Source organism: Drosophila kikkawai, chromosome 2L, assembly GCF_030179895.1.
Source record: "Drosophila kikkawai strain 14028-0561.14 chromosome 2L, DkikHiC1v2, whole genome shotgun sequence".
In the NCBI taxonomy this organism is placed as follows: Eukaryota; Metazoa; Arthropoda; class Insecta; order Diptera; family Drosophilidae; genus Drosophila; species Drosophila kikkawai.
This window is the reverse complement of record NC_091728.1, coordinates 10,517,962-10,540,085: the sequence shown is the minus strand read 5'-3', so window position 1 is coordinate 10,540,085 and position 22,124 is coordinate 10,517,962. Positions and strand designations below refer to the sequence as shown.

At 39.6% G+C, this 22,124-nt stretch overlaps 1 protein-coding gene and 1 long non-coding RNA gene across 3 annotated transcripts in view; one reads left to right on the top strand and one right to left on the bottom strand.

Moving 5' to 3' along the window:
- Positions 1-18,468, bottom strand: part of Hr38 (Hormone receptor-like in 38) — a 33,356-nt gene extending 14,888 nt beyond the window's left edge. The window contains exon 1 of the mRNA XM_070284954.1: positions 17,885-18,468. Within this exon, the coding sequence (XP_070141055.1) occupies positions 17,885-18,350 (466 nt within the window). The 5' untranslated portion in view covers positions 18,351-18,468. The remainder of the gene's footprint in view (positions 1-17,884) is intronic.
- Positions 18,469-20,228: 1,760 nt separating this feature from the next.
- Positions 20,229-21,736, top strand: LOC108082139 (uncharacterized). 2 transcript variants are annotated; one of them, XR_001770975.2, is made up of 3 exons: positions 20,567-20,673; positions 20,768-21,043; positions 21,104-21,736. It is a non-coding gene; the product is annotated as an uncharacterized lncRNA (long non-coding RNA). The 2 variants fall into 2 exon arrangements; XR_001770974.2 differs by having other exon boundaries at positions 20,229-20,673; positions 20,768-21,736.
- Positions 21,737-22,124: the final 388 nt, after the last annotated feature.

The window sequence follows — 22,124 nt, the reverse complement described above, 5'->3', positions numbered from 1 at the left end:
TCGGCTTCCTTATTATATTTTAATAGGCAATAAAACCGCGACTCTTTCACTTTCACATCCCATACCATCCCCATTCGAAGCCGCCCACACCAGAAGGGAAAAAGCCCCATTTCGACTTGGCTTGATGTGTGTTGCGAACTATAAAGCACCAACATGATCGTCAAACATTCAACATCATCATCACAACGTGCTCGACATGATCGGATACTATATGGCAAACCCCATCTTCGGAGCACATCCCAAAAATTCAGATGCACAGGGAAAAATTGGGAATAACTTTTTTCACCTAAACAAAATTTTAAAAAATTTCCTTTCATATTGTAAAACTCTAATTAAAATCAAGATTGCTAAGCATTTTGTCTTTCTTGCAAAAATAAAATCAAATTCATTTCAAACATAAATTTTTTTGTGTGCAGACATATCCCCAAATTGACATGACGTTGTCGTTTGGCTTGGTTTAAATTTTGTCTCATTTTTGCTGGACGTTTTTTTCTATTTCCATTTCAACTGTGGTGTGGTGGTGCGGCTTGGTGTGGAATTCGTGGCATCATCGGCAACAACTTGACTCTGAGCCGAAGTCAACTTGCTGCAGTTAAAGCGTGTCTTCAAGTCTGTTATTAAATCAATAATGAAGCACACGAAGCGCCCCGAAGCCTCATCATCATGATGATGATCCGGCTACATCATTAGCACTAGTTGTTGCTGTTGCCAAGTTGCTAGTTGCTGGTGTTGCTGGTGTGCCGGTGTTGCCGTTGCCATTGCCTTTGGTGTTGCTTCTCTGGCACGCCGGCTGACACACAAAAAACATCGTGGAGTTCACGGAACGCACCCAAAAGCCAAACTCCGTTTTCGTTTTTTGATTTCGTCTCAGTCCCCTCGCCCGGATTTTCCTTGCGATTTTCTTAGGCTATAGGCTTTAGCCAAGCTTTGTTTTCCAGCTAGGAATTGGCGAACGCTTCTCCCCGAAAGAAATCGAATTCGAATTCGAACTATTAACTTATTGCAGTCAGTGTAAGTCAAAGTCGAGACGTTTGCCATATTTTCCTTCCATTTTTTTTGGTCGATCTTAACTCGAACCCGGCGCATTCCAGCCACGTTTGTCTCTGTTTCAGGCTCGGCAAGGTGTTGGGGTTAACTAAGGTGTGATAAATGTTTGCCATCGATAGGTCGCCCTACAGTCTTGGCTTCGGTTTTGTTTTCCGATTTTTCGTCATAATTGTTTTATTATGGTCGTGTGGGTCTTGGCTTTGTTTTTTGGTTTTTGGGGGGGGCGCCAAAGTCATTCTCATTGCGGCTGTCTCGCTTTCAGTTTAGAAATAATAAGAAGAAATATAAGGCGAAAACTAAACCAAAGGGGCCAGCATCGTGACAACGCTCCCCCATAACGAAAGCTCGACGATATAAAACAGCCGGGGATCTTGTCTTATTTTTCGGCGTTTTTATCGCCTTTTTTGTATGGGTTCTCACAGTCGTCTCGGAAAGTCGTCTTCTGATGTCGGCCGAAAACATTAAATTCAATTGCATTTCAACTTGTTTAGTTACAGTCGAGTTTCGCTAATTGGAACGGGTTGAGAAATATATTTTTTATTACCCATCCTAAGGGAAAACTCAAAAAAACTTGTGAAGTTAAGTTTCAGGTAGGGTTCTGGCTTAAAAATGTACCAAAACTTATTTTTAAGAATGAAATGATGATAAAGATATTGACAAATATAAAAATAGATAGATTAAATATCCTTTCTTAAAAATGTAAATAAAATTTAAATATAAAAGTCAATGGGATTTTCCAAAATCGGAAAGTTCCTTTTATTGAAATTGCACTGTATTTTCTTTAGCTGTGACTCCTGCTGCTGCATCTTTTTTCCCACTCACCCACACCGTGGTAGTCAAAGCATCGATTTTCTTTTTAGTTTTTTGCATTTTTTTTTGGAGGTAATTAATAGTCAAAGACGCCTTGGCCAACAACCCACAACTTCAGGCTCTCCACTTGTGCATAAAAATTTGTCCATTCCAGTGGCTGCCTTGTTGTTGCAGCAATTGGTGTTGCTGCTGAAGCAGATGTTGCTAACAACACGCAAGCCTTGGCAAAGTTTGTTTGTCTATTACTTAATTGCCAGGCAGTCCGAGTTAGGGAAAAAGTCGAGAAGGAGCTACAAGGTATCTGAAGTGCGGGAGGAGGGCCTATAATAACAATTAGCGTGGCATTTTAATATGCATTATTGGCGGGAAAAGATCGCACACTGATTTCACTGGCAGAAGAGTCACGACTTTTCGGCAGGACGAAGACGAGGAAGCCATCTCCATATGCGTTTCGCTGTTATTTTTTCTGCCCAATTGTTGGGGGAATCTTAATTACACAATTAATTTGCTGAGGCATGCAAAGTAAATGTTTTTCGGTTTTGTTTAGCTAAATACTGGTGGTACCTTAACCATCCCGCATAGAAAGCAAAATTTGTAATACAAACAGCCAACATTTTGGATCTCTTAATGTACACAATTCCCTAATTTATAGCTTAAATATTGTCATACACCCATTTCAATGGCAAAACAATTATGATCAAGCTAGTTACTAAAGACAATGCCATTCGAAAAGATCAAACATCTGTGGGAAATATTTTGGATCTTGAAAAGAGGGAGCTACTGCAATTCAAATAAATAAAATCAAATAATTTCGTTTCATAGAAATCTCTTAATTTACAGCAGGTGCCGTGAATTAACACAAAAATCGAACCAGTACTAATAAATTCCATTTGTTTGGGTTTATTTATAACAAACACTTTTAGATCTGTTAATTGTTCGCTTTGATTAGTGCAATCTAAATAAGTAACCTGACACCAAAACAAAAGAAACTCCATAAAAAAAGGCTCCAAAACTATGCTCCACAAAAAAAAACCAAAGAAAAATAATGATAATCTAACCGATGACAGCTCACTGAGCAGCGACACGCAAAATGAAGCTGTAAGAACATGGCTCAGAATGTATTTTTTTGGGTAAACCAGTCTGCGTTTGCGATGATCTGTGAATCTGTGCTAAATCCATGGGAAGCGGTGGCCATACAACGAAAAAATAAGACAGAAAAATTGATTACAATTTAATGCTGATGCGACTGCTGCCGCTGTTGCTGCGCCGATTCTTAATTTAGTCAAATCAACGCTTTTGTTGGAAGAATGTCTCTAAATCTTCGCTTTTTAGCGCATTTAGCGGCGACTGGTCAGCGGCCGGGCCGCCAAACGAAAGCAAAAGCAATGGCAAGAGCCAAGTTAAGCGCACGAGCGGAGCCAACACGAATATAAATCACGGCTAAAACACAAGTCACAGTTATGAAGTCGCAAAAAAGCGCAAAAAGTCACCGCAGATGATGCGGCGCATGCGCAGCGCGTTCTCGTCGCTTGTCTTTTTTCTTTTTAGTGTTTGTTACCCTTTTAAAGGGACTTCTTAATATTAAATTCACTTTATAAATTCACTATATTTTAAACAACAAATTTAGAGCATTTTTGTAAAGCAATTGTCACGTAAAAACTGTTAATATGCGAGTATTTATTGACTCAATAAGGTATAGTTTATACTAATCTAAACCATAGTTGGTAAGAATTTATACAGAAATATTTTTTAAATATTTAAATATTAAATTATTAATTTGTAAAAATTGTCAAAATAATTGTAATATTTTAATTTCAATATAAACTATAGTTCTCCCAAAACCACAAATGAAAAAGGCTTAAGAGTTCTTTAAATGTTTCAATGTAAATCTAAGTAACCTTTGCAAACTGTTCACTTTTAAACAAATAATTAAGGATATATATAAATTAAAATAATAAGAAAGGGTATCCGGTAATCTAGGAACCCACTATTTCCAAAGATTCCATCTTTCTTTTGTGTGACTTTGCCTTTGTTTATCGTCTTATATGCGGCAATCGAATCGCTGCGTTTTAGTTCTAAGATCGCATCGAATCGGATCTTGGATTTTGGATTTCTGCTGGTGGGCAGTGGTCAGTGGAGTGTGGGGAGTGGGGAGTGGGTGCTCGGGTCATAAATTCAGAGACTAACTATAGAAGCCGCACCGTGCACAGAACCGGACCGGTTGGATCACTTTTACTCTCATCGTTAGCGGATTGTCGGTCGCATCATGAGTTCTCAAGCCGTCTCTTTCCGACGAACTAAGCCCCTCTCTGTCTCTTTTGGCCAACATGTGTGTGTGTGGTTTGGTGTGCCGTAAACCAATTTTAATTTATGCTAATTGTTCCAAGTTGGCAACGTCAATTGGGCGACAGCACGCGAGAAGCGCAGTCAAATCCGATTCCGAAACCATCGGCAATTTTACATTTATTTTTTATTTTTGTTTTGCTTTTAATTTCGACTCCACTTAATTGGAAGCCGAAATTTGTTAGACCTTCGCGAAGTGCCTGTAACCGAAAAATCCAAACTAAAACTGAAAATGTAAATGAAAAATCGAGCCAAAAACCAAAGCATTTTTTGCACGCATTTCTTTCGCTGCGACTTTGGATTGATGCACAAGGTCGGAATCGGTGTCTCTTGATCGATGCACAATTGCCGGCAAGTGATGGCTGCTGCTGTGACGATTCCGACGATCTGACGATCACCGATCTAACGATCCAGCGATCCACTAGGGCACACAGAAAGAAATAGAGACAAATAACTAACTGGAAAGCCCTAATAAATGTTTCTTCAGATCTTCTTGAGGACTAGAGAAACATTTACATTTTCTTTATTTAAAGACTACAGTTAGAGTAGATTATCAACATTTTTCATTCCATATAACCTCTGGAATTCTAACTGCCCTTTTTGGATTATTTTTATAGTAAACCCTCAATACAAATTCATTAGGTATATCACATTATTAATAACCATTTTTCCCCGTGCAAAGATTCACCGATCGAGCGATTATGCTGATTGGCAACTCATACTGGCAAATACAACACAAAAAACTTGCCCCATAATTCATCGCATTTTATCGTTATTGTACTTAGACGGAGACTCTTTTTATATACATTGTTGGGAATCTATATAGATATATTTTTCCCTCTTTCCGTGGCGTGTTAAATGCATAACAAGGTTCTTGTTTCATCCGTTAGATCCGCAATCGAAATCATAGTGCCTTTTTCTCTCTTTACATATACGTTTGTTTATATTTTTTTTTTAGCCATAAATCATTCAGAGCTGTGGGAATCGAAGTGTATCGCGGTATCTCTGTATCTGTATCTCGGAGCCGGTGACTCTCTGGACTGGAGATGGCGAAAAGTTCAATGTTAAAAGACAGACAAAAGAATTTGCCACAGTTCAAAGCATCATTCATTATCCAATTGCGATCGAGCCGGGCCGTTTAGACCGTTAACAGTTAACTGGGCAAGTCAGAGCGCCCCGAGAGCCCCCAAAAGCCAAGAGGTCCAAACAAATTGAATATCGAAAAGCCGAAACTGGGCGCGTTTCGGATCTGCTATTTGTCTTAGCCTTTGTCTTTTTATTTGCATTGCTCTGCCCCACTGGTGGTTAACATGGTTGGCTTCGCTTGTTACCAATTTCTGAGCTGTTTTTGTGGTTCAAGGCTTCGGCTTGACAGTGGCTCAAAGGATGTGGAAGTGTTAGTCTTTAGTGGGTTAAGCCAAGGAGCGGTCATTGGGTACTTGTTGATTGTTGATTCAATAAGAAATTTAACTTAACTTATTTGAAGAACTCATGATGATGATGAGTAAATTAAAGAGTTATGATTTAAAAATATTGTCCTAATTATTTTTAAACATTTCTCGGGAGTTTTTCTAGAAAATCAAACCCAATTATAATAAAACCTCCCTATAAATTAATATAAAAATATAAAATTTTGCTTTAAATATGAAACATATTAATTAATTCAATTTTATCAGCTCCAAAATACATAACTGTCATATCACTTATCGATTAATGGGCTCTGCTCTGCATTCTGAATGCGCTGATTTGTCGCCAGTCGGTTTTTAATAGTGCCATAACTTACGCCAAGAACCTGTATTTAGGCCCCAAATGGACACTGAAGAGAGTTAATTAAATCGATTGCAAAATAAATGTGTTAATTGAACGAAATATGTTCCCAGCTGGCGAAGACGAGCCAAGTACTACGAGAATACAAAACCCCGGGGGAATACCAGCGCAGCCTGGCCAGAAGCTGACCACAAAAGTGAAGGCTTCTTCTTTATAAAAACAAATAAAAATAAAATAAAAAACATGATGCAGTCAAATCCGCCACTGCAGATTCACACATGGTCAGTCGAAGTCTGAGAACTTTCAAGTCGCTCACAGATGCACAAATATATATATTTTTTAGCTTGGGTAAATTTTATATGCTGTCTGGCACATCGCAATCGAGTTCGTTGACGGCTTTTAAGCATCTGCAAAATGTAACTACTAAGCGCCGTTTTTTTTTTCTTCTTTGAAAACTGGCAGCGGCTTTAATTGAGTATATGAGAATGAGAATATTAGATTTTCAAGGCCAGAGTCCGCTCGGAGCACAGCCTGGCCCCGGCTTACGGCTTAGTTTCGCAACCACGATAGAGTCGGGGTCTCCCAGAGCTGGAGCTTAAATGGAGATGGAGATGGTGGTGGGCGCCGCATCAGGTAACTGGAACACAATGCGGGCATTCACAGTAAAGACCCGGCCAGGAGCTCAGAGTAAAGAAGGGAGGGAAATGTAGGGAGAGTCAAAGATGTAAGAGCCTTGCAGGCTTAACAATAGCATACCAATCTTTGGCTATTTTTATGCAGTTGAAGTTTAAGCTTGAAATGTTAAGTCTTTATTTATAAAATTCAAGGATTTAAATGCACATCCCAATAATACTTTCCAAATATCCTTAGAAATAGACAGAATTTCATTAAAATTAAAATTTAATTATTTAAACACAAACAAAATTAGTTGTATTTGAAATAAATAAAGCCATTCAAATGAGCAACTCGTCGCGCAGTGTTAATTTGTTACTAAAAGCAACTCATTAAAGACGATATTATGATGAATATAACAAAAATTAATTAAACATTTTTATGATGCACCAAACAGTTAGCCCAGACACCGAATTGTCAGCGAGGACCATAAAACCGAAGATACAAATACAGATCGTGGGGAGTCATCGGGAAGAGTGACTTAATGTATTCTCTTAGTAGCGCATAAATTAGCCGCTTAATGGAGGCGGCGGAGATTACGCTTGGGAGTTACCGCAGAATAAGAAAATAAAAAAAAAATACAAAATAATCATATCCTGTTCTGGGTAAGGTGCGAAGATCAGATTGTAATGTTCATAATGTCTAAAAAATGCAAATCTTGGGGCTTGCCAAGTAAAGATTGATCAAAAAAAAATATATAAATAATTTAACTAGATTTTAAAAAGGCATTTTATATGTATTCTTAAAGTATAGAAAGTATCTTAAAAGATTCCAATTAATTCTAATGCATTTCTTTTATTGAAACGACTTTCTTTCTACATTTAAATATGTTTAATTTATACACAACCCCTCATTGCTCATATATCTTTCACTCTTATCGCTTGGCAATCTCCTAAAACAGCCCCCCCGTCGACATGTTCTCTGCTAATCGATTCATTTATAATTGCATATATCACGAATTTCTCATTTGTTATGCCCCTGACATACCCAAAAAGAGAAAAAACCAGCCACTAGCGCTCATAAAAGAATTCTCTGGTCATATATAACAATTTAATATTATAAAAAACTAGTTATATTCCAGCTGCAGGTTGCATGCCTCTGGAGAAACATATCTGACTGCGGACATCAGCTCATTTCAATCACAATAGCGAAAGCCCAAATGCAAAAGCTGAAATCATAAAGAACGTGAACGAGGTGAAAATAAAAGTAAAAACGAATTCTCTTTTCGTATTCTAATAATTTCTCAAGGTCAGCTCAGAGTTTGAATCAGCGTCCGTCTGTCGTATATTAAACTTTTTTTTAGCTTGGTCAGGAAATGCGCACAGAAATTTATGAAGTCAAGCCAAAGATACAAGTTTTCTGGCTCTTTTTTTCTTCATATTTTTCTGATTATAATTTTGAAATTGTGAAGCTGCCAAGTGGGAGGGAAGAATGCAGATTAGTTTGAATACAAAATATATACATTTTTGTGTTTGTTAGCCAACTCTCTTTGGCCGCTGATCCGTTACTTTAATTGCAATGTTCTGAATTTGAGCAGCGAATTTATGGCACGCTCAGCCAAAAATACAAAAAGCAAACAATATTCAAAAACCGGCTAAGGCAAAATTATGGAAATTTAAAAAAGTATTTTATAGCCCAAATACACACCGTCTGTGTGCTGTGTTTGTGATACAAATGATTGAGGAACGCGTTTTGCATCGATGTTGTGCTTGATGTCACTGCTGCCGGCTATTTGACAATCTTGTCACATCGCTCCCTCTCTCTTTAAAGCCGAAACTCCGTCTCGGTCTCCGTCTCTCGGCCAAAACTCAGTCTGTGTTTGACTTGGTAATGAGACACGCTCGCTGTGGCTGTCGCTGCTTCAATTAAGCCAATCTTGATGCGGCTGATTGCGATGGCATCTTCGGGCTTGCAGCTCACCGGAGAGTTTCTTATTTATTTTATTATTTTATTTGTGACTTCTAATTGCCAGGCACTTGGGCTACTGTATACTGACATCGAATAGATCTTCACGGTCCGTTTAATTGGCCGTTTAATTGTTGGACAAAAGTTTGTTGTGCCCACACGGCGTATACTTAATATTGTGTATACGCCGGGGGTCACTTTGTAAAGGAATTTTCAGTCAAAACTTCGGCCAACGTAATATTAAATATTGATATGTATTTTAATATTTTCTAATTTATGTTTTTATTGGATTCTTGTAAATTATACTTTATTTTTGTTTCCACAAGAGAGTTGTATGGTTTTCGTTTCAGGTTAAAATTTAATGTGTTTCTTATATCCAATCCCAATTACTTTGGCTTAGTTTAATTGCTTCTGTAACTGCTGTACTGCAACATTGCTCATTAGCTACTTCTATTCCCAAAAGATGTTCTCCCACGTGCGGTATACTCAATATTACGCATACGCAGAGTGGGACGACTCAGCAGCTCATGCATGCATCCGTCTCGCTTCCGTCTTGACGTCACCAGTTCTATTTGGGGCTTGGCAACAGCCGTTTTTCGCCACGAATAGTCCTGCGTGGCTTTATCGATCCGCTGTGAACCCCGACTCGTGGAGTGCAGCAGTCCAAAGCCAAGGACGTCATCAGTTTCAAGTGCGTGCCACACATAGCCATATGAGTATATACAATGTGGTATATATGCCACATATACTATACATCTGTATGCCGTGGTCTGGCTGTGATTTGTGTTTCAGAGTGTGTTTCGAGGCCTTTAATTATATGACTCTGGCACGAGCCCCCCAAGTCGGAGCTACTCGGTTTTTGTTGTTTTTTTTGCGTTTGGTTTCTTTAATTGCATGTCTGTTTTGTGTTCACTTATTGCTTATGTTGCATGTCCCAAGAAAGGGCAATGGTTGGAGTTAAGAAGTCGTTTCTTTGACGCATTTCCACTTAATAGAGGTTCGGTTTTCTTGGATTAATTTATGAGTTATGGGCTTGGACCTAGGCTGGGCACTAATAAAATATTTATTCCTTTGGCTGTATCATGGGAATAAAAACTGTTTGCAAACTGCTTCGAGTTAATTTGATATTAATTATTTATTAAATCAATGATAATTAACTTATATATATTGTAAATGCTTCGTTTTAGGTTGAATTTCTCAACTGAAATAAAATTTTTCCCTTAAGTTAAGGCATTTTTCTTTCGACTTTAAATGTTAGAAATCGTTTCATCTTCAGTATTTCCCGAAATTCTTATATTTTCCGTCTTTAAATTCCTAGCACGACTCTCAAGGTCCTGGCTGCCAACTGTGCCAGCCATAAAAAGAAAAACAAGCCCAGAGTTGTGAGCTAAAGGGAGGCGTGTGTTATGTGTAAGTGTAACCGAGTCCTGGCGGTATCTACAAGTGTGAAATCATCGAAAAACCCCCAGAAAAAAAAGAAAAGTGAAAGAGAGCGAACACCCAAACGACCTTGAGGGCCACGTGAGAGTCGTGAGGCACTCTCCGGGCGAACTGTGGGGTGGTGCCTCAGTGGGAGGCCCCTTTATTCCCAGCTGATGAAAAACCGAGAGACGCAGAGAGAGAGAGAGCAACGAAATCAGAGATAGTGACGACCCCGACCTAGCGCTTTTCCACAATGACGTCACAGAGGACTTCCAGGGGGTGTATCTCCCGGCTGTGTATACCCAAGCGTTTGTGTGTTGTGCACACTCCCCTATCTGTGTTTGTAATGATTACGCCATCAAGAGTGGGTCGTGAAAAGCAGCCTGCGGGCTTGGGCTTGGCGGGGATTGAATGGAGGGGGCTCTTCGATTTTTTCCCAGCTCGGTTTTATTTTTGCACGTGAGCTCTGCTTCTTCTGCTTTTGTCCCTGCAGTGAGCGCAAAAAAGGAGGCAGTTTATAAATAGTTACGACCAGGGCGTTGTTTTGCCACGGCGAAAAGTTTTAGTTTCTGTTTTTCGGGCTCAACTTTAGCAATGAACATTAATTTTTGATACCTGCAAGGGTATTGTTCGACCTTTCTAATTGTTACGGTGGAGTTTTTTCTGCGCATTCGGAGCTTAATAAGCTGGATTTAAATTTAAATTAGACATTTTTGGAGAAGTAAAAGCATAACAAATTTATTGTCACAGCTGGAATTCAATTTGAGCTAACTGAAGGATATACAATTTCGATGCCATTTTCTTTCTGGATTTAAGAAAGCTTAGCGGAGGCATCATTTAATTTGGTTTGCCTGAACACCTCGACAGACTTCTCAAGTCTGGCCTGACTTGCTGTGGGCCCGTCTGTCTGGCTGTCTGTCTGCCAATCAACGAAATCGCCGCAATCTCGGCTTCTTCTCAACGCATCTTCAAACTTCAAGCTCCAGACTTCAAGTGCGACAACGACAACAAACACGCAAGCAAACAAGTTACGCGCCAAAACATGAAATAAACAAGCCAATTGACAATGTAACCCAAAGAAAACATGGAAACTTAGGGAGGTAAATGGTCGAATCATAAATGTACCCTTTACAAAATTGTAATAAATTTACAATAAAAATAAAACTAAATAAATAAAACTATTTATTCCTATAAGGAAATGTTTAATTTAACTGAGTAGAAAAATAAACTAAACCAACTTTATTTGGTTCAAGGTAAGCCAAGAGTTATCAATGCAATTTTACATGTTATTTCCTTGAGGATTTTCCTCGTGCAATTACCATAAAATATATCCAATCAACATAATTTCCCGACGAAACCCAATGTAAATTAAAGAGTAAAAACACAAAAATCTTTCAAATTAAAGCCTTACTTAGGCAGACGGCAACAACAATTTGTACATCTCGTTGTTGTAAGTCGTTATTTTTCTCAATTTTTGTGTCTGTGTGTTTTTTTTTAAGCAAACTGTTTGCCGTTGGCGGGTTTTCCTTTTAGACAAGAACTGGCCGGGCAGAAATACGAATCTTCTAGCTTGGCAACAGCCCAACTATTAGCAAACAATTTTTGATTCGATTACAAAACCAAAGACACACGCACAATTGCGGGAGAACTGCGGGGGTTTTTGGGAAAAACTTGTTAAATGCAGCATCTTTTTTTACGACTCTTTTCACAACATTGCAGTGCGAACACATTCGTCAAGGTGGCGTAGATGCCGCATAGGAAATCCAAGAGGCAAATAATTAAAATAATAAAATTAACCAAGCAAACATTATGGACAATAAATTTTCTTGGTTTCTTATACGACACATTAAATGCTTGATGTTTGGCTTTTATTTCTTGTCTTCTTTTTGATTCTGCTGTGATGATGCCTGATTTTCCTTTTGGTTATAATTCTTAACGTGTTTTTGGTATTTTCTTGTTTTGATTGGAATTTATTGCCAGGCCTGTCCTTGCTGAAATTTGTTAAGAGTGTGTTGTGCAATGCATTTGTTGCATTTAATTACAGCATTTATGATTTGAATTGGGAGAAGAGGCCGAAGGTGGCGGCAGGTGGGTTAAAACGTTTTAAAAGACATACATATAAGCTTATTTCAGCATTACAATATAATTAAACATTGGCTATTTATAAGGAAAATAAAAGGAGATGTCTGGAGTAATTTTAGACTTCAAACTCCCAGCTTATATTCTCACGAAGATCGACGGATTCAAGGCGATCCAACTCCGAAAACCTCAAAAATCAAATCAAAGCCATCGAGCTCATCAAGTGCATGGCAAAATTAAGAAATAACCAAAAATTCACAACGAAAAAAATTAAAAAATATGTGGAAAAAAGAAAAACAAGGCAACAACAACAAGAGGCCAACGGCCAGACAATCCAATCAGTTTCAAATTAAGGTTTACATATGCGAGAGTCGCCGCCAGCAGCAGCCGCAGCAGCAGCCTGCCAGTCCGAAATTGACCAACAACCAACAAAGTAACCGAAAATACAGGGGCAGGGAAAACACGAGGAAAACATCTAAGGAAAACCTGTCCGGCTGTCCGCTGTTGGATGAACTCTGGCGACGCCTCGAACGCCTTTGCATTCCCATGCCGCCGATCAGCAGATGATAATGATGACGGCGGTGTGGCGGAGTGGTGCCACTCGGTGGTGCTGATGACACCGACTTGGCTTCACGTTCTTTTTGCATGCCACCGATGTGACATCCGCATCCACAACGCCTCGTGATTAGTGGACATTGCACTCAAAGGGAAAGGAATAGCATAGAAATCGAAATCAAAACAAACGTGGCGAAGGAATGTTGAGTCAAAAACAAGGGAAACGAATTAAGGGTACTCATTATTATATCAGAAAATATTGAAATACTTTCAAAATAATACTGAACTAATGTTTGTTTTCAAATAACCATAGTTTTCTTACAATATATTTCCTTAAATTACCCCAATTATACCATCCTTAGATATTATCATATTATTGTTATATCAAGTTATAATATTTTCATACCTAAAGACAACAAAACATTTAAATCTTCTTTTCAACAGCTCTCAGATAAATCATATTACTTATGATTTATCTGGAATCAAATTAAAAAAAATGCAATAAATATTTCATTTCTTGAAACTATTCAAAGTTATCACAAAGTTATGGATTCACTTATCCAACGAAATCGAGTTTTACTTGGATCAAACTGGAATGGCTTCCTCATCGCATGTATATGTTTCACCCATTAAATACCCAAAACTAAGAGCCAACTATGCGGAATTAAAAACCACTTGAAATAATTTCAACGACCCGGGGACAAGTTCTATTCCCGTTTAGACCGAAATACCTCCAATTTGGATATTGAACAGTCCGTTCGGGAACGAGAAGGAGGAGCCTGCGACTGGGATATAAATCGACGCTGGCTAATTACGCGGCAATTGTTTAAATTTAAAATAAAGCAGACGAATTTAGAAATTATTTTAGCAATGCAGAAGCGACCGGGAGGGGGACTAATGGTAGGAATTTACGCTTTCCGTATTTATTTTGGGCTTTTTGGCATCGTGTGAACCAATTGAAGAGCGCATTGAACGGCTCGAAGACGGCCTGCCGGCAATTAATAACGAAACACGCTCGCTCTCACACAATCAATATAATAAATACAATTAATCCAGACAAACTATAATTATTACGTAATTGAGGTGGGTTGCCCATTTGCAGCGCTTTTATTATCCGCCAGATTTGTGTTTCTTTTGATTTCTTGATAACCCAAACGAGGGGAACTGGAACTAATGCTGGTCTATGGGGCTATGGTTTATGGTCTTTTTGGTCTTTGGTGTATGGACTACAGACACTCTGCCTCGTTGATGTCTCTGGCCAACGGCCATCGGCAATCGATCAGCGATCAAGACAATAATGGATACTCCCCTGCCACCGGGGCCCCTGCATTTCGTTATAAAATTCGCATAAATCAACGCAAATAATTAAGCAGTCGCAGAGCACAGTCCCCATGAGACGCTAATATCGAGAGTTTCCTATCCATCTGCCCATCTGACGCGGGCCTGCCTCTGCCTCATCCCAAATACAAAAAAAAAAAGAGATCCCAAAACAAAACAAAACAGAAACCACCTCGAAACACACGAATTAACAAATTCACTCTTGTGGTTTTTACTCATTCGCGTAGTGCGAAAATGGACAGCCAAAGTGCCAGACGAAATAGTTGAGATAGGTTGGAGTTGGATTAAATATTGGGGACTAGCTCGCGGAGAGAGCCCAGAAGCACTTGGAATCGTTTTATCTGGGATTTATGACAGCTTAATTGATTTAATTGCGTCTAATTTGTACTAAAATCTTTTTTAAGAGTCATAATAATAAGCCTACAAAATTGCGGATAAAACAGACATTAGAAGCAGGGATTTTCCACGAGAAAGGCAAGCACATCTTTCGGGTAAACAAGCTTTTATTTTTACACAACTCTAAGAAGTTAAACTTTCTGCTTTATAAATCTGCTAGTCTAAACTCACAATTAGGGGAACTAAATGTCCATCAAATTTAAGAATGGCTTCAAAGTTCGTAGAACCTTAAGACATGCAAAAATGCCGAAAAGCCTCCTCTAACCATGTTAGTAGGCTACAAAGCTAACGCCTCTCGATACACCTGCGCCGCGGGCTCAAACTTCATGGTAAATACTCGAAAATATGTTTGTACAAAATATAAAAAAAAAAAAAATACAAAAACGCAACTCTTGGCAGGCGACTACTGGTCTTGGTCTTGGTCTCTCTCCGCGATGGAGTTGCTCCGCGGGCTTGGGTTTCTTCGGGGCATCTGAATGAGCAATGGCCAACAGAGGCAACAATCAACAATGGCCATCCCGACAGCTGCCGCAGAGATAACTCACAACGCACGACGGATCGTGAATAACTATACAATGAAGTAGCCTTTTTTTCTATTTTTCGGGTATCATAGATATGTGAGGTTTTTTTTCGAATATATATTTTTGCATCATTTATCAAGCTCATTTGGGTTGGGGTTAATCAGAGAGGGAAGCGAAGTTCATGGAGATCTTTGTCCAGGGAGGTTTATCAAACAAACCACACTTGCATTGAACAGCTATATAAGAGCACTGAACAAAAAAATCGAATCTGCTGAATAAGTGAGATTTTAACTACTTTTAATATTATATTGAAAATCTTAAAGGGAACCCTTTAAACTTCTATAGCCAATTCGTTACAAGAGGCGGAATATATTGTTTTAAGTTTAATCTACAGATTAATTTAAGGTCACAATTTATAGGAAAAGTAATCAACTCCTCATATGTATATAAATTTTTTACTGTGTTGCCAAGGCAAACGTTTTATATTCGCTTTGGGCCATGTTGAAATGCAATTGGCTACGCCCAGGAGATGTTGCCATGTTGAACGGGGCGTATGGGCAATCAAAGCAAATTGTGAGAGAAAAGAAACAATATTTTCACACGCCCTGCAGTGAATATGAAATAAAAATAAAAACCAAAATAGAAACACTCGTAAAAGCAGACAAAAAAAAAAACTAAAATCAAAACTGCAAAGGCTGATGACTCGTAATTGTTTTCGAAAAACACACATTTAGCCAACTCATCCGTAGCATCCGAACGACGTCATGAGCACGTGGCCAGCTTAACAACAAAAATACAAGAAAAACTAGTGCCATAGAACTTATTCCGATCCAATTATGATATATATGTATAAATGAAATATAGAGATGCAGCTGACGCAAAGAGAGCGCCATCCCCGAAAGACTATTTCGTCATTGTGCTGGCAGTTTGAAATTTTCATTTTCGATGACGTTTCCTGCACTCGTGCCTCGGAAAATACTGTGCAAATTGTGTGCCGCGTGTAATCCGTTAAACTGGCCGATTTCATGGCCCCGCTGGCGTCATGAGATTGGGACTGTGCGGCCCTTTCCCCCCAGTCCCTGCATCTGTACATCTGCATATATTACCCATTGGGACACCTCACCTGGTCAGCGGTTCTTCGCCAATTTGTTGTGCTCGGCTCTGTCATTTGCTGTCGGACACTTTTTGGCGCCCATAGCCATTATCACGATATATGGTGTACTTATAAATAGAGATCTCAGTTTTTGCCACAGCTAATAGTCTCAGGATGTGCACAGAGAATTAATTTCAATTTTAATTAGTAGCGATCGAACACAGTTCTGTTTACTGTTTATGAATTAGTTAATTATTTAGAAAAAAATCTATAAAGTTTTGCTATATTTCACACATTCTTTACACGTTTAAGATGATTACTCTTTAATCTAGGTATCAATTTAAATAATTATAATTATATAAACAAATTTAGAGTATTATGCAATTAACACGGTAATACACCGCAAGGTTAAGGCTAAAACACAACTTAAAATCAAAGCTAACCGCACCGTATTAAATAGCTGACTACTGGAAAACACTTAATGAGCACCGCTAACACCTATCCACCTAAGGTATAGACGCTTAAAGAAGCGGCTAACAGCAGTGGGTAACCGATTTTGGCCAAAGCAAATGAATTGGCAAAGCCTTTCAAGCCGTTGCAGCGCCACACCAGCGGCGATTAAGTGGGCTCAATAAAACGGATACTGCAATGCAGCGCGCCTCCCCCTTGCTTACCAGTTCACCTGTGCATTTGTTCACCCCTCCCCCAGCAGAAGAAACCGCCAACAAACGCCCACTCACCTGTGCAAAGTACACAGCAAGCTGACGGCTGTGTCACTGCCGCCATCGATCTTCCTCCCAATGTTTGCACTTTACACAGAAAACAGGGCTGAAAATCTTGGTCTTTTGTTACTTTCGTCTATGGATAACTTTTAAGAAATTTGTATATAATTAAAATGTTAAAGAAAGTTATAGTAAGAGCTTCTGTTACCCAAAACGTCAAAAGTCTGACCTGTGAGTTATATTTATTTTCAATTTAAACAAATCTCTGAATATCCCTATAATTGTTTTAAATGTATTACCAATTTAATTTAATCAATAAATAATTTCCCCTTTTCGCTTTGTGCATTCGATAATGTTTTTATTTGGTTCTTCTCTGGTTATTAATAAAAATGCATTGCTGGCTATCCCTCGCCCAGTTGTGTGAGTGTGTGTGTGCCCCTCCCCCCTTGTCCTTCGCTGCATGGGTGTTTGCTGTGTGTTTATTGTGCAGCTTATAAATCATTTTGCGTCAGGCTGCGTCCGCTGCCGTCTGCTGCCACTGCGACGCTTTGCTGACGCTGGTAAACATGTGTACAACACAGCACCAAAAAAAAATGGGACGAGCTGAAGAGGAAAATCTATACACAGACAGACACACACACACACATTGTGTCAGAATAACAGATATATTCATTAAAGGAAGAAATAAATAAATAGTAAATGTGGTTTAAATTCAGAATTGAGTGGTTATTGTGTTTATATTTTAATACTAACTTAAAACAAAGTATTCTATTCTATTCTATAATCCTAAAAAACCCTTTCCTAATTTTAATCAAAAACTTTTTTCAAATAACTATCACTATTATTTTGTCCACGACTATCTCCTGATGCACTCGTATTTTGTACTATTTGTTCAATATTTTCACCATTTTTATGATGCACTTTGAGCACTTTTCATGCAAATTTATGTCGTCATTGTGCGTTGTCTAACCCCCGCAGTCACGCCCCCTTTTTATGTTTATCTTGTTTTCGGCTATTTTGTTTTTTGCATATTTTCTGGCTTTTTGTTTTGGCCTGCCCTCAGGCGGATTGAGCAAACAGTTAGCGGAATGCCGGCGCTTCTTGAGCGATTTGGCAATGGGCGCCTCATATTGCGTATACGCCGCGTGTGCGATTAGCGAGTTAGAAAGAAACGCTAAGGAAAACCCATCACCGGAAAACTAAAAGGTACATACACGTGTTTCCATTGGCAAAAAATTGGCTGTTGTTGCAGGTGGTGTTGGTGGTGGTGCAGCAGGAGGAGGAGGATGGGGAGGAGTTGGTGGTGGAGCAGGTGGAGGAGATGGATGAGCTGGAGGACGAGCTGCACCAGGCCAGGTGAGTGATATCGCAGCCGTCGGGAAAGAGATTGCGGCAGGGATATATTAGAGGCGGCAAGGGCGGTGGCAATAGGTGTTGCTGCTGATGATGCTGCTGCGGCTGATGTTGCTGCTGCTGGGTGTGTTGCTGCTGTGCGTGTTGCTGTGACTGAGTGTTGTTGTTCAGGTTCTGCCGGTAGCAGGAATTATTGTTGATCTCGTGATACAGTCCCCCCTCGTACAGTGAGGCCTCGCACTTAATGGCCGGCTGATGATGGCTGCCGATACGATTGCTGCCGCCTTCTTGCTTCACCACAATCAGCGAGGCAAGCCGATCGCGCATTATATACTACTATGATCTTCCGAACGAATACAAGTACCACAAAAAGGCCCAAAAATGATGCACAAAAATCACACAGAACACGAATACAACACAGATATCACAAATATATGAAATATATCTTTATATTGTATCTAGGGAGGCACACCTGTTTGGCGCCCTGAGCGGCGCTTGTGATCCAGCACGGCGGTCAGAGTTTTCCGACTTTCCCTTCTCAATGCTGGTAGTTCTTGCAGTTTTTGGCTTTCCTTTGGTGGCAATAGTTATAGTTATAGTCGGGCTTCATTGCGCCTTGTCCTTGCCACAGCTGTTGTTGTTGTTGTTGTTTGTCCTTAGACTTGAACTTGCTGAAAGACGGCTTCCTTTGCTTTCCTTTTTTTGATTACTTTTTCGGCGGTTGCGCAGTGAGCCAGTGACGACGTAAGCCAAACTGGCGACGTAATGATTTACGCACGTTATAGTATATAGCTCGGGTATATGTAGACATGTATTTATATATGTAGTAGTAGTAGTAGTAGGAGGCACAAGGACGTTGCTTACACTAACGCGCACACACACACAGAATCACCAATAAAACTTATTGTTCTTCAGTAGCACGTGCTAAATGAAAATCTTTTCCTCTGTGTTTCACTTTCTTTTTTAATAAAATCCTTCCAAAATGTTTTAAGCAAAAAATAGCTCTCTGTTTCCAAAAGTTAAATGTTTTAACTCAAAAGTAATAGCTTGGTAAGCGCGCACTTTAAACTGAAATATCAAGCATACGCAGCGTTCTTCAATTATTACACATACGCCGCGTTGTCGCCCGGCTTCCGTTTCCGCATAGAACAACAACTTGTTGCAATTGTTTAACTTTCGAGAGTCAATCGAGGGGTTTTTCTTTTCTGTTTAATACTGAAGGCGAACGATTTTTGTGTGGGTTTTGCTTTTGTAGGTTTAGAAGAAGGTTTGGTTGGTTTTGTTGCTGTCGGGAAATTCACAAAAATTCTAAATTCCTGAACTTCCGCAGAATAGATTCTCTGGATTTTCGATTTCTGGTTTTCCGCTGGCTGAGCCGTGGCTGTGTGGCTAAAAGTTGTTAACAATGCGGCGTCTGTGACGCGACTGAACTTATCTTTACGGTTACACGCGACTATATTCAACGCCAGAGCAGCGCTGCCTCCGCCACTGGCTACGTCGCAGCTGCTGCGCTCTCGCTTTTCGTATTTTTTTTCCTTTCGGGTTTTGTTTGTGTTTGCCAGAGAGAGCGAGTGTGAGCGAGTGAGAGTGACACGACCTACCTTTGCGGCCTGGCTATTACGTCATTGCAGCCATGGTAACAGCGCAGCAGCAGCGAGGGCAACAACAACTAAGCGCAGCTCGTGCGAGGAAAATCGATGACGTCGTCGGCAGAGCGCCTGCGCCGGAAAGTCCCCCCAATTTTCCCCGCGCTGTCTCGCAAAAGCGGTGCAGTGGGACAGTTCTCACGCGAAGCAGAAGGAAAAGCGAAAACGGAAATTATGTGCGTCATAAAGCAGGCATTGGCCATCTCTCTTTGTCGCTCTGTCGAGATTGATGGTTGTTCTCGTTTCACCTGCCCAGAATTTGCCCACCTTATCATATCCACCTCCCAACTCTCACCCATCGCCACCCACTTTTCCCACAGAATTTCCCAGTCCAGTCTGAGCTGTGTGTGTGGGCATCCTTTTGCATATCATTTCACAGAGGGCGCAGGACTTGGTCCATTGTGTGTGGGTGATGTTCACGGAAATATATACCAGATTTCCGGAGAATATGTTTATTTGACTAAAAACCCACGTGTGTGTGTGGGCTAGAATCTGGCTGGCAAACAAAATCTCTTCTTCTATGTTGCAAAGGCGTTCAGGAATTTCCAGGATAATAAAACAAGACACATAAAATTTAATTGCTCTAATGAAGGGGATTTTCAATTAAAAAGGATTACTTTCTTAAGTGTAAAGTAGTAGGTACATAAAGATAGCTTAAGGGGGAATTTAAGCACATATCTTACATTCTAAATATATTGTTATATATTTTATTCTAGGTCGCTGTCATATAAATTACTTTCTTTAATAAATGTACGCAATCTTATTCTTTAAAATATAAAATGCAATAATACACATAATATTTCCTTGTTACAGTCAAGGTTTATAATTTTTACCCCTCTTTTCAGTTTAAAATTGTAGCTCGTTCCAAGACAAATCCATTTCACACAACATCGCAAACCAATTTCCAATTCGTTGGCCCTTTTTCCGTCATCCTACCAACCCCGGCAGTTCATAAACTAGATCATTCATTTCTCATCCTCTATCACAAAAAAAAAGTGGAAAATGTAAGTGAGCTGCACCACAAATCATTTAAGCAATATACCAATAACACGATCCAAATTTTCCCGCCCCCACGCCCGCTCTCTCCCGCCGGAAAAGTGGTAATATTAATGCACTTTACCATTGACACCGGCGTTTGCAGCTCGTAAACAACAACATGGAAAATAATGCCAAAAGCCCGTTGAGATCTTCTCTTCCAAAATCGGCGAAATAAAACAACCAAATTATAATCCCGAAGACCCAACGCAGGCTGCGCTGCCTGCGTCGATGCCACAGAGAGTGAGAGTCTCGAGGCTCGGAACTCGAAACGAAGCCGATTCTTCGTGCCTTCCGAGACTCTTCGGAGACTCGTCTTTGGAGGCGGTGTCTTAGTAGGTGAGGTCGGCTCACAAGTTTCGATTTCATTCGGCTCTTCTTAAGGCCCGATCGTCGCAGGTTCGTGTGTTCGGTTGCATTCGCTGTGGCTATTTTTAGACAGGTTCCAAAGCCACGTTTTCTAACTGTTGTTAGCGTACGAGCCGAGATCGCGGACTCTGGAGATGCCGAGCTCTCGGGCTCTCGAGCTGGAAGCCCCAGACAAAACGTGAGATCGCTGGATCGCCCGACTGCTGCGTCGACAGCGACGTCAACTACACAGAGCAAAAATATTGTTGTTTATAAATTTTAAAAATTTGTTGATCTTTTAATTGAAAGGAAAATGGAACTTAAGATAGCAAAAGTCACTTCTCTAAACATTTTTAGGGTATTTTATAACTTTTCTTAAAATATCTTCGAGGTATTTTTTAAAATAAATATTTAAATGTGATCCTTGTCACCTTAAGCTTAACTTAGGTATCTGGTTAGATAAAACCGAAACATATATATTACCCCTAAGCAGGAGACCTTTATTATCAAAGATAATTAATGGAAATTTAATCAAAGTTAATCAATTAAAATTTTCTTTTAATATTCGTTTAAAACTCCCTAAACAATTTAGAGATTTTCTAAACAAAAAATAAATTTTAATAAATTTAATAGCTTATTATTATAGCTTAAGTTTACTATCTTGCTGAATATAGTAGTTATAAATCTCTTATGTAGTATTATTTAATTTCATTTTTTTTCCAGTAAATGTTTTTCTTCATTATTTAACTGAATTTTTCTCAATGTAGGGCAGCGACAGAGGCAAAGGCAGTGGCACCGACTTTAGTTTTTTGGGCGCAGTGGCTCTTCCTTTCGTTTTGGCTAGATTTTTTCCCATAATGCTTTTGGCTCGGGTCTCTGGGTCCGGCTCCGGCACCGAGTCCGACTTTGGGGCCCGACTTCAGCCATGGCTCCGGGGGATCGGTGTGTAATGTGGTGAGTGGTGCAGTGTACTGTGCTGTGGTGTGGCTTCCCATGTACATATATATTAGTTGGATTTTGGGGAGCGACGCAAGTGGAACTGGTCTGTGGCAGGCACCAAAACCATGCATGT